At 40.2% G+C, this 14,031-nt stretch overlaps 1 protein-coding gene across 4 annotated transcripts in view; it reads left to right on the top strand.

Annotated features, from left to right (window-relative positions):
• Positions 1 to 14,031, top strand: part of GAREM1 (GRB2 associated regulator of MAPK1 subtype 1) — a 79,514-nt gene that overhangs the window by 44,264 nt on the left and 21,219 nt on the right. For 3 of the 4 annotated variants that reach the window (XM_081206790.1, XM_081206792.1, XM_081206791.1), the window contains one exon: positions 12,395 to 12,525. The exons of the other annotated variant lie outside the window; for it this stretch is intronic. In XM_081206790.1, coding sequence (XP_081062916.1) covers positions 12,395 to 12,525 — 131 coding nt within the window. The remainder of the gene's footprint in view (positions 1 to 12,394; positions 12,526 to 14,031) is intronic. 4 annotated transcript variants of the gene reach the window in all.

The raw sequence follows: 14,031 nt of genomic DNA, 5'->3' as shown, positions 1-14,031 counted from the left end.
AACCAAAGTAATTCTTGACATCTTAGCATTAATGGATTTTCACTTCATTAAAATGCATATGTGTGGAGAGAGAAAATAAGGCAGTAAATTTGAGAATGAATACAAGTGCATTTTGTATTGACTACAGTTAAAAAGACACCACCCAGCATTTGAACCCTTGTGTTTCAGCTCTCCTTGAAATAAGTAATTGATTCTGTAGAGGAATGCCAGTTGCAGTTTAATTTCCCTAATCAGTACTACAGCACTGCCAAGTAGCTGCAATGCAGTTAGCAGAGAAGTAGGTTAACCACACCTCTGGTCTAGTATGGTAGGCAATTTGGTTCAAGAGTAGCTTAGCACATCATCTGTGTTTTTCCTCTCCACACAGGCACTCATGAGAGCACTTCTAGAGGAAAAGTCGCATCCGAACACATATGAGAAGCAGATCTTAGGTTTAACTGTTTTGAATATTTTGAATGTTATAAATGCTTTGTGGAGCAACTGCAGGCATTTCTTGATGAGACTGATTATCTAGATCCACTACAACCTGGGTTCAGACCCAAATCCATAAAACTGACCTGGGCCAGTTAGTGGGAAATTCAAAATCAGATAATCTGTCTTTTGAAGTGTTGAATCCTTGTTTTGTGTTTTGAGAGGATGATCAAAAAGAATGGTCAAGTAATCACTTCTAAATCAGCCACAAGATAACAACCCTGAATATTATCAACAAACAACCATGCTTTGGTAACCATAGCAAGCTTAATTATCCTTATTTGAACTGCAGGAATTTCAACTAATCTATAATCTAGCTTGAAATTCTAGTCACATTCTCTTTTGTTCATGGTAAACAATAGTCTCTCCTTTTTGCTTGTTAACTTGTAACATTGCTATAACAGAGTCATGTATCTCCTCATTGCTTTTGTAATAGATCATTTCAAGTTTTGGACTATTGTAATTTGACTATGTAGAATGAGTTAAGCATTGGAAGCTGTCTGCTGGGTTTGATTTATGCCTCTGAAAATATTGGAAACAGCTGACATTCAAGAAAAAAGCACATCTAGAATCTAAAGAAAGGTACTCAGTACTTCCTCATGGGATATTCATTTCCTCCCCTCTCAACATTTAGAGGTCCTATGATATTCTCACTCTTATAAAATCAAGAGTTGTGGAATTTCTACCCTTAACACACCAGTGCTTAGTGTGAAATTATTGTAAACCATCTTAAGCTTTCTTCTCATTTGTGTAATCTTGCCTCAGAATCTTGAAGAATCAGATCCTTGTGGATTCACAAAATGAGCAGGTGGGTGGTCAACCATACACAGACCTGTCTGTCCCAGGGGAGGGACAATGTATCCTTGTGCAGGCTGGTATGCCACTGATCATGTGTCATGGCTGTAGGCGGGCGGGAGAAAAGATAAGAATCTCTCTCTCTCCTCTACAGGCAGGATAGAAGTAGGTTCCTCTCCTTTCCCCACACGTAGTTGGTTAAGTGGTTTGTGGTCAGTTATTCAGTTATTATCTCTAGCAGCCAAGTTGTTGAATGAATCTCTGATTATTTTCACCTGTTCATTTTTTATAACATTCCCAGCTTCATTAACAAAAGCTGCAGGGACACATGTTTTGATGGTTTAAAGACCAACTGGAGCACAAAACCTCAAGACATTTATACAATAAAACAGGGTATTTTTTTGTTACTTGTTTTGTGTTCTTCTGCTCTTGTATGAGCCATTCGGTATGTAGAAAATGTGACCTAATCCCTGCTTTGTTAATGAGATATACTTCAGAAAATGCGGGTTTCTCCTTTGCATTGAGCCTGTTGCCTTTGCAATGCAAACAAATCTACTTGTTTCAGATTCCAGTATTAATTTAGTCTTCAGTTTTGCTCTCTTTTTTTCCATCTATGCTCCAGATAGGCACCCTGCCTCTCCCCCTACATGTAAGTCCAAATAGTGCCTTATTTTTTAAAAAGGGAATTCTGTGTTTCATTTAAGGGTCATTCCATAGCAATTGATCCAGCTTTTTTTGTAACTTAAATTTAAAATTTAAAGTAAGCTCAGCATGTGACATATAATACTAAAGCTCATGAAGTTCTGAAGAGACTGGTGTTTTTAGTTTTGACATCTATCAATTATGGGCTGAGTTTTTAAGGTTTCTGTGTAGTCCGACAAGACCAAAATTGTCAGTTTTTTGAAATTTCAACCTCTTATAACTAAAAAATGGGATGAGATTTTTAAAAAACCCCTAAAAATGTTGTTGGATCACAACACCTATTATCCTTAAACAATGGCCGTGCTGGGCCAGGGTTGATGGAATTGAACATCTGAAAGGCTCCATGATGGTACTCCCACCTTAGAAGGAAATTACCATATCTCAGCCATCAACCAATGTTACTAAAATGACAAGAGGTCCACTGTTCTTATAACTAAAAATATGACTTAGCTTTTAAAAAAAAATTCCCTTTTAAAAACCTGACCTAAATGGGCTTAAGAAGCATTTCGTAGATGGAGCTTCCACTCACGGAAGGACTTCTTCCATGAGTGCAGCTCTCCTTCTGTAAGCAGAAGTGGGAAACAAGCAGTAGATGTTTGATTACTTAGACTTAGATTAAAACTATCATGTGCTACTGCAAGATCCTTGCAGTAGCAGAGAAATATGATAGGATTAGATAGCTTCATAATTATTTCCCCTTTCAAATTCTCATGAGAGTTTTCCAGGGCTTCTTGTCTAAAAAAGGAATATATATATATATATATATATATATATATATATATATATATATATATATATATATATGGAAGTTGTTAACTTCTTCTGCAGACAAATAAATGTCTTGTAAGCAGAATTTCAAGGAAGGCAAATTACCTGATGAGAGATACAGATGGAACTTTCTGACTTACCAAATAAAGCAGAAACTTCTGTCCATTCTGGGTGTATTTCCTAGAATCTTGACTAGTTCCAGAAGCTGAAACGAATATATCGATAGCTTGTTTTGTGGATTTTAACTCCATGGTTCTTGGACAACTTTTGAGGTCAGTGGACAAAATGGTGATTTCTTCAGAATAGGAGCCAGCACTGCTGCACTGAGCATGCCAAATCACACAAAGGTTGAAATATTATGCTGCAGGATTTCTCTTCTTCCTTTATCTACTTCAGGGATGGGGAATGTGTGAACCACAAGATGTTGTTGGACTACAATTCCTATCAGCTCCAACCAGCATAGCCAGTGGTCAGGGATGATGTGGGTTGTTGTCTAATAATGTCTTTGGGGCCACAGCTTCCACTCCCTGGACATATCTGAATCATCATTGGAGCGGTGGAGGGATGGGTAGTCAAGAACATCCAACTTTTACATGCAGAATGCCAGCGGAATTCATTAATTACCCCAATAATTTTCTTTATAGCTCCTCTTTCTCCATTTCTTCTACTGTTGCCATTTGCAATATATAAAAAGCATGTCTGATGTGCTGTTAAAGTAGTTCAAACATGCCTATTTGCACCATCCTATAAATGTTGTCATTACATTTTTTTTATTTTTTTATTTTTTGGTGGAAATACTTAATAGATGCAAAGAAGAAGCAACTTGGTACTTTTTGTGAGCTGGCTGGTTTATATTCTGGAATAATACACTTTAACTCTGCACAGCGAGGTGAACAAGGTTTTGTCTGGCTTTGAGATTCTGTCTGAGGTTTTCGACCAATGGAACACAACAGTTAATGGCTTCCAAAATCATGTTGTGGTTCTTTCTGAGTTAATATGTTTTGGGGTTTAAAATTTCCATGATACATGAGCATCTAATCTAAGGAGTGAAGAAGTCAGGGCAAACAGAGATTCCCCCCTTCCCCCAATACACATTAAACTTCTTCAAGGTTTACAGGAAGCTCATGCTGTAAGTACAACATAAGTCTTAAACCAACAGCTATGCTTATCTTCTTTGAAAGTCCTTGTTCTGTGTCTGCAAGTCTGGTGGTGGTAGGTTGTTTTTTCCCCTGACAAGGAACAAATGAAATAGCTACATAGTGGGTCCCAGCTCCTTTGCATTCTACTTGTCTGGAGGGATATCACTTGTCACTCTTACCATATTATTTGTAAAAGAAAAATGGGAAGTCTCAAATTCTCTTTTGTTTCTCAGGTGGGAGGATATCTTGCTGAGCTCAGGAAACTGGTGTTTTCCCCAGTTTTATTTTACAGGTTGATGATACTAAGTTACCGGTCTGCATGCGTTTGACAGCGGCTTCTGTCATAGCTCTTGGCTCCCCTGCGTCTTTCTCACCCTTTTCTTAAACTTAATAAGTTTTAAAACTTACTGTGAGTCTGGGCACACTGCAGAGTGCAGTGCAGGTAAAACCTGATCCACTCAACATCTTAATTTTGTAGGATAGCTACATATATAAAATAACATATGTGAAATTGTGCCACGGGACTTTGTCCTGAGTTGTTTAAGCGCCTAGTGATGCCCCTGCCTGTTGGTTTGTGGCAATTTTTTATCTCATCACTCCCGAAGCCCGGCAAGGTTCAGGAGCTGTAGGGTGTGCTAACCTATGTTCGAGTGTCACCCACCTAATAAGGGTGTCCTACCCATCCAAACTAACCAGCTGAATGCTTCTGGGATAGGGAGGAACTTACAGGTAGACCCTGACTGAGATTACTCCACCTTGCTCCACCTCTGGTCTTGAAATACGGGGCAGTTTTGTGTGACCCTGGGTAGCATGAGAATTTAATTCTGTGTTCTATTTTAGGCCATTCTTCCTACACAGGAAATGACCTCTGGATTTGTCTGCTGATAGTGTCCTTCCCACACCAAATTCATGGAAGCTTAAGCAATAAAATTGTGGCCTTTGGGTGTAGCAGTTTGTGTGCATGTGTTCCCTGTGCTTTCTCTCCCTGCTTCAACTGCAAGTCAGTTTTAATTTTGTTGTGGCTTACTGTATTTAGTATTAAAATTCCTCTGAACTTTTTTGTCTCTTCTCCCCCCCCCCCCCCACCGCCTCAACACATATCCATGTTTTTGCTGAAATGCCTACCTGTGTACATTTTTTGTTCCTTCCTGCTCAGGTCTTTCCTCCACTCCCCAGCAAAAACCTAGAACTGGTTAATTTCCTTGTCTATACTGGAAAGTGTTTTTAATTGTACGTGGAAACACAACTTTCACAGAGAGAAAGCATTTCTGAATTAACCATTGGAAATGTGTTATCAACAACTTTCCCCAAAGTTCCACAGAGCCAGTTGTTGAACTATAATTTGCCTTTTTCAAGCTGTATACATCTTAGCATCTGAAATGAAATATGGGGACAAGTTGCCAAAGGTTAGCAATGTCGTATCTTTGAAAATGCTTCCTCCCTTCCTCCATCCATAGCTCCACAAATTTTGACTGGCCATCAAGATCCTGCTCCAAGGGCACATATAATCTTGTATCTGATGTCATACTGATCTCCCAAAGGCAAGAGCCTCTAAAATTCACAGCTGCCTTTAAGTTCTTGTTTGTGTTTTAATTGTTTTTGCATTTTCTGTTTTAAATTTTATATACACATATATGCAAACACACACACACACACACAATAATTAAATGATAGCACTCATATAGGTACTTTTCAAACTAGTCACAATTATAGGGGCTGCCCTGGGGTGAATTTTAACACTCAGAGCAGTACACCAAAGTCTAGCTCAGAGAAACGGTTATCATCCCATCCCTTCCCTTCCCATACCAAGAGATGAGGTTTCTGGGGTTCCAAATCTCTTAGGAGTACAATTTACATACAGCTATGCAGTGCTTTCTTCTTTAACTCGTTGGCCTTCAGCCTGCTCTTTATGTCTCTCTTCTATGATATACTGAAAGCATCATGTTTTGGAATAGTTGGATAAAGCGTTATACATGGAAAGAAGTAGGGTCAAATAAACTGTTAAAACAAAAACAAGATTAAAGGGAGGGGGAAATGCAGTTTCAGATGTCAAGTGCTATTTTGTGTTTCTGTACCTTGTTGGCTTTAGATGTTAACGCTCATTGTCAGGATGCCTGTTTTGCAAATCTCATTGGCAGGAGTCCAATATAATGCATCATATTATTAAAAAGCGAATGCTCGCCTGTTTCTCAATTAGTTTGCAATCGTGGCCAAACCAGTCCCTCAAGGCAAAGGCTGTCCAGCATTCTTCATGCTTATTAGAGGAAGACTCTAGGTGCCTTCAGCCAAAAAACTGGTTGGATAGCTCATATCTACAGTGAAATATATCTGCTGGTTGACCTGCGTGGCCACTCTGCACTCTCCATGTTGCTCCTGGGCTTCCTCCAATCCTTGGACCTTCCTTAGAATATTTGGACTCCTTCCTAGTTCTCCAGCTTCCCTCACAAAGCTGCCTCTGTCCCAAAGGCCTGTGTGAAGTATAACTCCACCCAAACAGAAAAATACCTCATTCCCTCACAGAAGGTAGACAGCTTTATTATCCCCTAAGCCATGGATGGGAAACCCTTGGCCTTCCAGATGTGATTGGACTCCATCCTCCCATCAGCCCCAGCAACATCTGGAGGGCTCTCCAACCCTGCCCTAAGCAGATTGGATGTTCGTGGACATTTTGTGACAGCCCATCAACTCAGCCAGTCTCTGTTAGTCTTTGCTACCACAACCACAATAAATTGGAAGCCCTTAGAAGCCGCAAGTTCAGCTTCCTGTTGTTAATGAGTCTGTCCCTGCTTACGTTTGTTTCAAACTCAGAACAATACCTTATGATGGTTCAGATTTCATAGGGAGGAGTGAGATATGAGGTTTAATAGGTTGAGACTTGTTACTCAGAAAGTAACTAGATATTCTATGCCTGCTTGCTATGGCACTGAATATACATATATCTGTGAAGTGGTGGTGGTGGTGGGGAGAATGACTTCTTGCAAAGTATATCAGAGATGCTATTATTTGTATTATAAGCAGCAAGTGCCCCCCGCCCCCGGTTTTCAAGTAAAGGCTATGAAGCAATTCATTCTGTCCTTGTGCTGTGTTCATGAGATGAATCCACTCCAATACTTAAATTTAGCCCTAAGTTGGCAGCAAAGCTCAGAACTCTGAATTAAAGGTTTTTCCATTCTTCCCAATCGGTGCCCAAGGCGTGCAAAGTTTTGTGTGACAGTGGAGCAGCTGAACCAATGGCAACCAGAGAACCAGATAGCTGATGTTTCAGATCAGGGAATAGCCAACTGCAGGCTATGTATTGCAGACCTCCCGTCTAGATTCCTTATGTATGCCACATCCCTGTGACCTCGCAACTAATCAGTCAAAAGTGTAGGTTAGGAAAGTGGTGATATTGCATTAGGCCCAGGCTTTCATTTTTACTGGGGTGACAGCAATTAAAGGCTACTTAAGAAGTCCTTCTAAGTAACATTTCTGCAACCAAGGTGATAAATGAGAGCCTAGCACCAGGCAGGAAAACTGCCTTTCCTGTTGGTGCCTCATTGTCTTTTTTCTATGTTCCTCTACTATCCTTTTATAACCTCAGCCAATGTTAAGAGGGCTTGTCCTGCGGGATTGGTTAAAGTCATGTAAAAAGATGGTTCCATGTTCTTCCAGCTATTTTATTGTAAACTGTTATCTGAAACAGTTTTAAAGTGTCTTAAAATAGCTTCTAAAAAGATCCTGTTCAAATGTCAGTGCTAGTGCTTATGTAGCCAAAAAGGCACCTCCCACGCACAGGAAAATGCCATGATTTGCAGAAGTACAAAATCTGGTGGAGGAGGGGCCTAGTCAGAGTGGGGAACAGAAGAAGCCAATAGGAACCAAATGTGTTCAATGACTGTGGAAAGTTGACGGTTGGGGGTGAAGCGAGGGAGGTGGATGGGAGAGGGGAATGGAATGGCATATGGAGGAAGGCAAGGCTGGCTGGCTGGCTTGAACACTAAACAGAAATTGTGACATGCTGCAACATCACGTTGCAGGTCCCAAATGTAGAGAAATGTGCACATTCACAATTCTTTCATCTATATTTTTATAATGTTTATCCAGTGCATTCAATGAGTGTTAATAATTATCTCTTGAGTTTTAGGAGTATGGAATAGATTCATTGCAACTTGTTTTGCTGATAGAATCATAGAATTGTAGAGTTGGAAGGACCCTGATGGGGAAATGTTTCCCAGATTCATTCTACTGTGGGTGTTCTATGAGGGAGAAATGTATACAGTATGCATGCTACAAAGAGAATATAAATCAAACACTGCCTGTGTTCAAGAATACACAGGAGAACCTTTTTTAAAATAAAAAAATATCTGTTTTAATGTATGTACACACTTTAGTATGGCTACTGGGTTTTAGAATGCTGAATGCTGGATAAACTAGAATTAATTTCTTCCCACATTATAATGTACTATGAATACATATTGCCAAAAACTATATAGCCATATAGACTCTTTTTTGGAATTAAATCCTCCCATTCAGTAAATTTAAAAGCTTCCTCCTTGTGAAACAAAAGCAGTCTTTTACATGGGGTTTCTCTATGTACATATTCAAACATCCTGCTTTTCGAAAGCAGTTCTTCTTTCAAGGCTTGCTTGTTCTATCCAGAGTTCCAGGCAGAAGCAGAAATGTTTACATAACTGTCCCTGTCAAATGGAATTTTTTACTATACAGCATCCTACACTTCCACCGCAGCCTGTTTAACATGGACCAGGGTCAAAACCCGAAAGGCACAGAAGAATGTGCAATAAGCAAGATGTCAATGAATGAACTAAGCCATCATATTTTAAAAAGGAGGCTCTGATGTAGGAGTAGCAAACTCAGCAAGACTTTTCAGCAAATGAATAAAAATCAGAGGAAGTGGGAGTTTGCTGTCAACCCCCCAACTCTGTCCTCTGTAGCATGGCATCAGTACACTGAACAGTTGCAACAATTTCAATATATATTTGTATGTATGTATTGTGTGTGTGTGTGTGTGTGTGTGTGTGTGTGTGTGCGCGCACACGCGTGCCAAATATGGTGCAGTTAAGAGTGTGTGAAAGCAAATTGTTTGCCACATCAACTTGGTTCACATGATACAGTAAACTATAGCTTGCTGGAATTGTGCAGGCTCCCAGAGAGCAGAATTAAAAGTTGGTTGGGGCTTGTGGTTAATGAGTGAGTTTTAACCATAGGCCTGGATTCAGATGACTCACTATGCCAAATCTGGCATCTCTCAGTGCAGCATGGGAGCAAAAAGGACCAGAGAGGAGCAAACAGCTGTGAGCTCGTCTCTGGGAGCCTGCATGTTTGCACAGTCTTGGTAAACCATACTTTGGCTTGCCATCTTGTGAGAACCCGTCCATAGTCCCTGCTGTACAATGCCATATGTGGTTACTTTTCCATACCTGTGCTTCCAGAGATACAGCTCACCCAGAGACTTGAAGTCCCATGTACTTAGCATAGCCATGCAGGATTTCTTAAATAGGAATATTTGCTAAGTGGGTAGTCTGTTTTCACTCAAAATAACAGGACAGTGCACTTCTGCTGTTTCCCACAGGATTTTCAATCAACAACAGTGCCTTTCAAATACTTTATACGCAATCTGTATTGTATATCTCAATTTTTTTCCTTTATATTATTATCTGCCAACTAAAGGTTCATGGCACATAAATGAGATTCCACACTGAATAGAAGGGGGATTTGGTGCTGGATTGCTGTGAACATGGAAGCACATTTGAAATAGCGTGCTTGGGGAGAGGGCTCCTGTGTTCGAATCCTGCTTGCAGGTTTCCCACAGTCATCTGGTTTGGTCACTATGAGAAATGAGAAGAGGATATGCTGGACTAGGTGAGCCATTGGTCTGATCCAGCAGGCTCTTCTTATGTTCTGTATGTCAGGGGAAAACAGCAAAAAGCTGTTGTTGTTTAGTCGTTTAGTTGTGTCCGACTCTTCGTGACCCCATGAACCAGAGCATGCCAGGCACTTCTGTCTTTCACTGCCTCCTGCAGTTTGGTCAAACTCATGTTTGTATCTTCGAGAACACTGTCCAACCATCTCGTCCTCTGTCGTCCCCTTCTCCTTGTGCCCTCCATCTTTCCCAACATCAGGGTCTTTTCCAGGGAGTCTTCTCTTCTCATGAGGTGGCCAAAGTACTGGAGCCTCAGCTTCAGGATCTGTCCTTCCAGTGAGCACTCAGGGCTTATTTCCTTAAGAATGGATAGGTTTGATCTTCTTGCAGTCCATGGGACTCTCAAGAGTCTCCAAACACAGTTCCAAAAATGAACATATAAATTAGTCCTAGGATAGCCAACTGTTTTCAGCATCTTGGGGAGCGTGGTAATCTCAAGTATTGTTTTTGCAAAAAAAAATAATAATCTGTTAAATTAGTGTAGAATAATAACATTCCAAATAATATTTCAGATAACTGCTTGCACTTAGGAAGTAGTATTGAATTAAGGTATGTGGTAAGTTGGGGTGGGTGTGGGGGTGTATATACCTATATGAAAAAAGGTTTAAATTATTGGTGAGTTCATGACTGCTACATTCTACCGCACACTATCGATATTTTAAGTGCATGTTGCTGATAATTAGTTTCTATAAATTACAGTCACGGATGTCAAATCCACAGTATTGCATTGGTGGTACTTATTACAAATTAATCTTATCATTTGATAAGCTTATCTTCATTTATTGATATTGTGTCCACATTATAGCAAAGCTAGTACCATGGTTGAATTGTAGGAATTGATTCATGCAATGCTGTATATCAGTTTCATGTGCTGGCTGTTACCACTGATAAAATGTTCATGTGAATAGGCCCCAAACAATGGTGCTTTTACCATCCAGATCTTATTCCAAGCAAAAGTACGGTAAATCTTTACCATACATTCCCAGTTTGTATAAAAACTGTATTGTGCTAGTTCTATTTGGTTACAGCAAGACATAATGCAATTAGGTTTTATTTAAATGAACTTCCCGTATGTGACCCCAAATTTATATACAGAGTATTGGTATGTGGAGCAGATAACCCTTTGTGAGTATTTTGTGATGTCAACAACAGGCTTTATTTCCAGACTAGCTTGTACTGCCCATATACAGTAAGTATCAAGCATGGGAAATAAAGACTTCGGTTTCCCAAAAGCCATCTTGTTGGGATCCTGTTCTCCATATGTTTTGGACTACAATGCCCATCACCCTGATCATTGGCCATGCTGCCTTGGCATCGTACTATAAAACAACCAGAAAGCATATCAGTGCATTGTGATAAACAGAGAGATTTCACCCCTCCCATATCCAAGAATCTCCTGAGGAGTCTGCTGATTCTCCAGAGAGGAGGCGGCGTGTTCTGCTCTCTACTTATTCTGCTCCAGCACCACATCAAACAGTCAGTCAATGTGTCGGAGAGAGAGAGAGACTGAGTGTTAGAGATCGTGTGTAGAGATAAGGTTGCTGCTAAGAGCAGCTGCAGACACTCAGTGCAGTGCAGCATTCATTTATGCTTAGACCTCATTAAGCTCTGTATATAGTTGTGTATTATAGTTGTAGTTATAGAATAAAGAAGATATTCTACAGAGCTGCTCTCTGAGTTGTTTATATACTCTGCTAGACTCTGCTGTGCGACGACTGTCTTCTTGTTAGAGTGAATTCGGTGCTCACAACTCTAAGCTGTGAGTCCACAGCACTTTGACCTGTTCCTGTGCAGAAGGTGGTCTCTGGAAGTGCTACCCAGCTCGCCTAGCCCAGTCGGGGCTGAAGTGGATGAGTCCAGTTGGTGGCACTGGCTCAAGGGCGATGCTGACACATTGGCCATGCTGCCTGGGGCTAATTGGCATCGTACTATAAAACAACCAGAAAGCATATCAGTGCATTGTGATAAACAGTAATAACACTGCCTGTTTTCACAGAACTCTAGTGACTTGACAGTTTAACCTATTATGTGACCATGGGAGTGGCTTCAAAAATGCAATGTTTTGTGAAGCAGCAGAACAGAAATTCTGAAAACTGGTGAATATCCCTAAGCTTTGTGCCCCTCAAAAGGGGCTCTTGGGAACACTGTGAATTGGCCAGTGAAATTTCTTCAGTTCTTACACATCTGTGCTTTTCTTTTTCTGGTGTATTTTCCTGTAAAAATTGAGTTTGTGGTTTTTACACATAAAGTACTGTAACATATTGGGGAAAGTTCTAAATGTGCAGAAATCTGTGTGTAATTCTACCATGAGAATGCATTCGTGCTTTCAGTCCACTTCCAGAGAGCTCGCCTGTAAATTCTATTAAATTTCACGTCGGCCCACACACATTCTTCTAATTCCGGTTTAGCAAAGCTTGGTAACTCTTTCCTTTTCAGGTTCGCAAAGAGTTGTGCAATCTGTTCTTCCATTGCCTAACTGTTAATAATTGGAGGAAACTGACCAAGTTAAATAGCGTAGGGAATGCGTTAGCAGTTGCCACAGAAACAGCCGTCCAATATAAATATCTTATTGCTCTTCTATTTTATCATCTGTTTTCAGGGCAGTTTAAGCTGCTGGAACAAGACCGTGATATTAAGGAGCCAGTGCAGTATTTTAACAGTGTGGAGGAGGTGGCTAAAGCATTTCCTGAACGAGTTTACGTCATGGAGGAAATAACATTCAACGTTAAGGTAGCCCCTAAACTAATATTTATCCCTAGTGAAATGATTTATGGTTAAACCCTTTATATATATATATACGTGGCAGTTGAGCAACTGTGCTCTGTGGGAGAAATAATTTTGGGTTACTGAGTTGTCTTAGTCTGATGGTATTTAAACTGCAACTTACTGTGTACATTTCCCCCAAACCCATCCTGAAATCTCTGTGAATCAGTGCGAGATATATACGAAGACTTTTTCAAAGAGGGAACCACCTTCAATAAGCAATGTTCTTTTCCAATCTGTTTAATTGCCTCCAAATTTTAGACAGAGATTCTTTTGTCGTTCACTCCCCTTCCCTCTCCCTCCCCTCCGACCCCTTAGATTTTAATTGGTGAAGGAGCAGCTGCTTCATTCACTCCACAGAATGTCTTAGGCTACATAGGGGCTGTATGGACTATTATTGAAACCCCTCAACACTGGTGAAGATGATCAGCATTTACATGGAAACAGAAAGGACTAATGATTCCTTGATTTAAAATCTATGCAACAGCCACGAGAAATAACATGATTCAAATGAAATGTTGTTGTTTTCTTTAAACCCTGCAAATAGGGAGGCCGTATCACTGTCAAACAGAGTAATGTCAGAAACTACTACCCACATAAATTCTGACTGCAGTGTCTGTAGACTGTTCCTCTCTCTCTCTCTTTCTCTTCCCAATCTTGTATGTTAGAATGACTTCTAGCAGTTTCCATGTTTGTTCTGGATTTACCTTAATGGTTAAATACCACAAGCTATTTCCTGTTGCCACAATCAGTTTAGAAAAATAAGTAATTATTTTCTAGGGAGCTGCACATACTGCATGGGCCTGTCCAAGATGGCGGTCTATCACTGTGTAAGGGCAGTAGCTCAATGGTAGAGCACTGGTTTACATGTAGGAAGTTCCAGGTTCAATCCCTGGCACCTCCAAGTAGGACTGGAAAATGTTCCCAGTCTGTGAAACCGTGGAGGGCTTCTGCCAATCTAGAGTAAACAGTAGTGAGCTACATGGATTGGCGGGTTGTTTAAGTACAAGGCATAGTTCTATGTTCCTATGTACTTTGGATGTGGCTATGTATGCTTGACCTCTCATTTGAGCAAGTTCATCTATAGTCAAGATAACATTATTAATATTCAGGAAAATTTGAGAAGAGGGTGTAACATCTAAGTCAGAAAGTTAAGCATGTTAGAATTGGATTTGGCCTTGTTGATCTTCAGGTTTATTCCTACACACACACAAACACACACACACACACACGTTTAGAGAAAAAGCCAAGTGTGTCTCATGGGAGTTCTAAATGGTGCCAACTGGGAGATCTCCTGCTAGGATCTCTTGGGTTATGTCTGTAAAACACACAACACACAAATCTGTGTACATTGATTCTATATTAGATGCAGAACAGAACAGCATACTCTGCACTTTGGGAGATTATAATGACCACTAATATGTCTGTGTTGGTATTCACACACTGAACTAACGTTATCATATTAGTGCAGTA

This window comes from Podarcis bocagei (genome assembly GCF_964188305.1).
Source record: "Podarcis bocagei genome assembly, chromosome: 8".
Taxonomy (NCBI): Eukaryota; Metazoa; Chordata; class Lepidosauria; order Squamata; family Lacertidae; genus Podarcis; species Podarcis bocagei.
The sequence above is the reverse complement of the archived record's forward strand: the minus strand, read 5'-3'. Positions and strand labels throughout refer to the sequence as shown.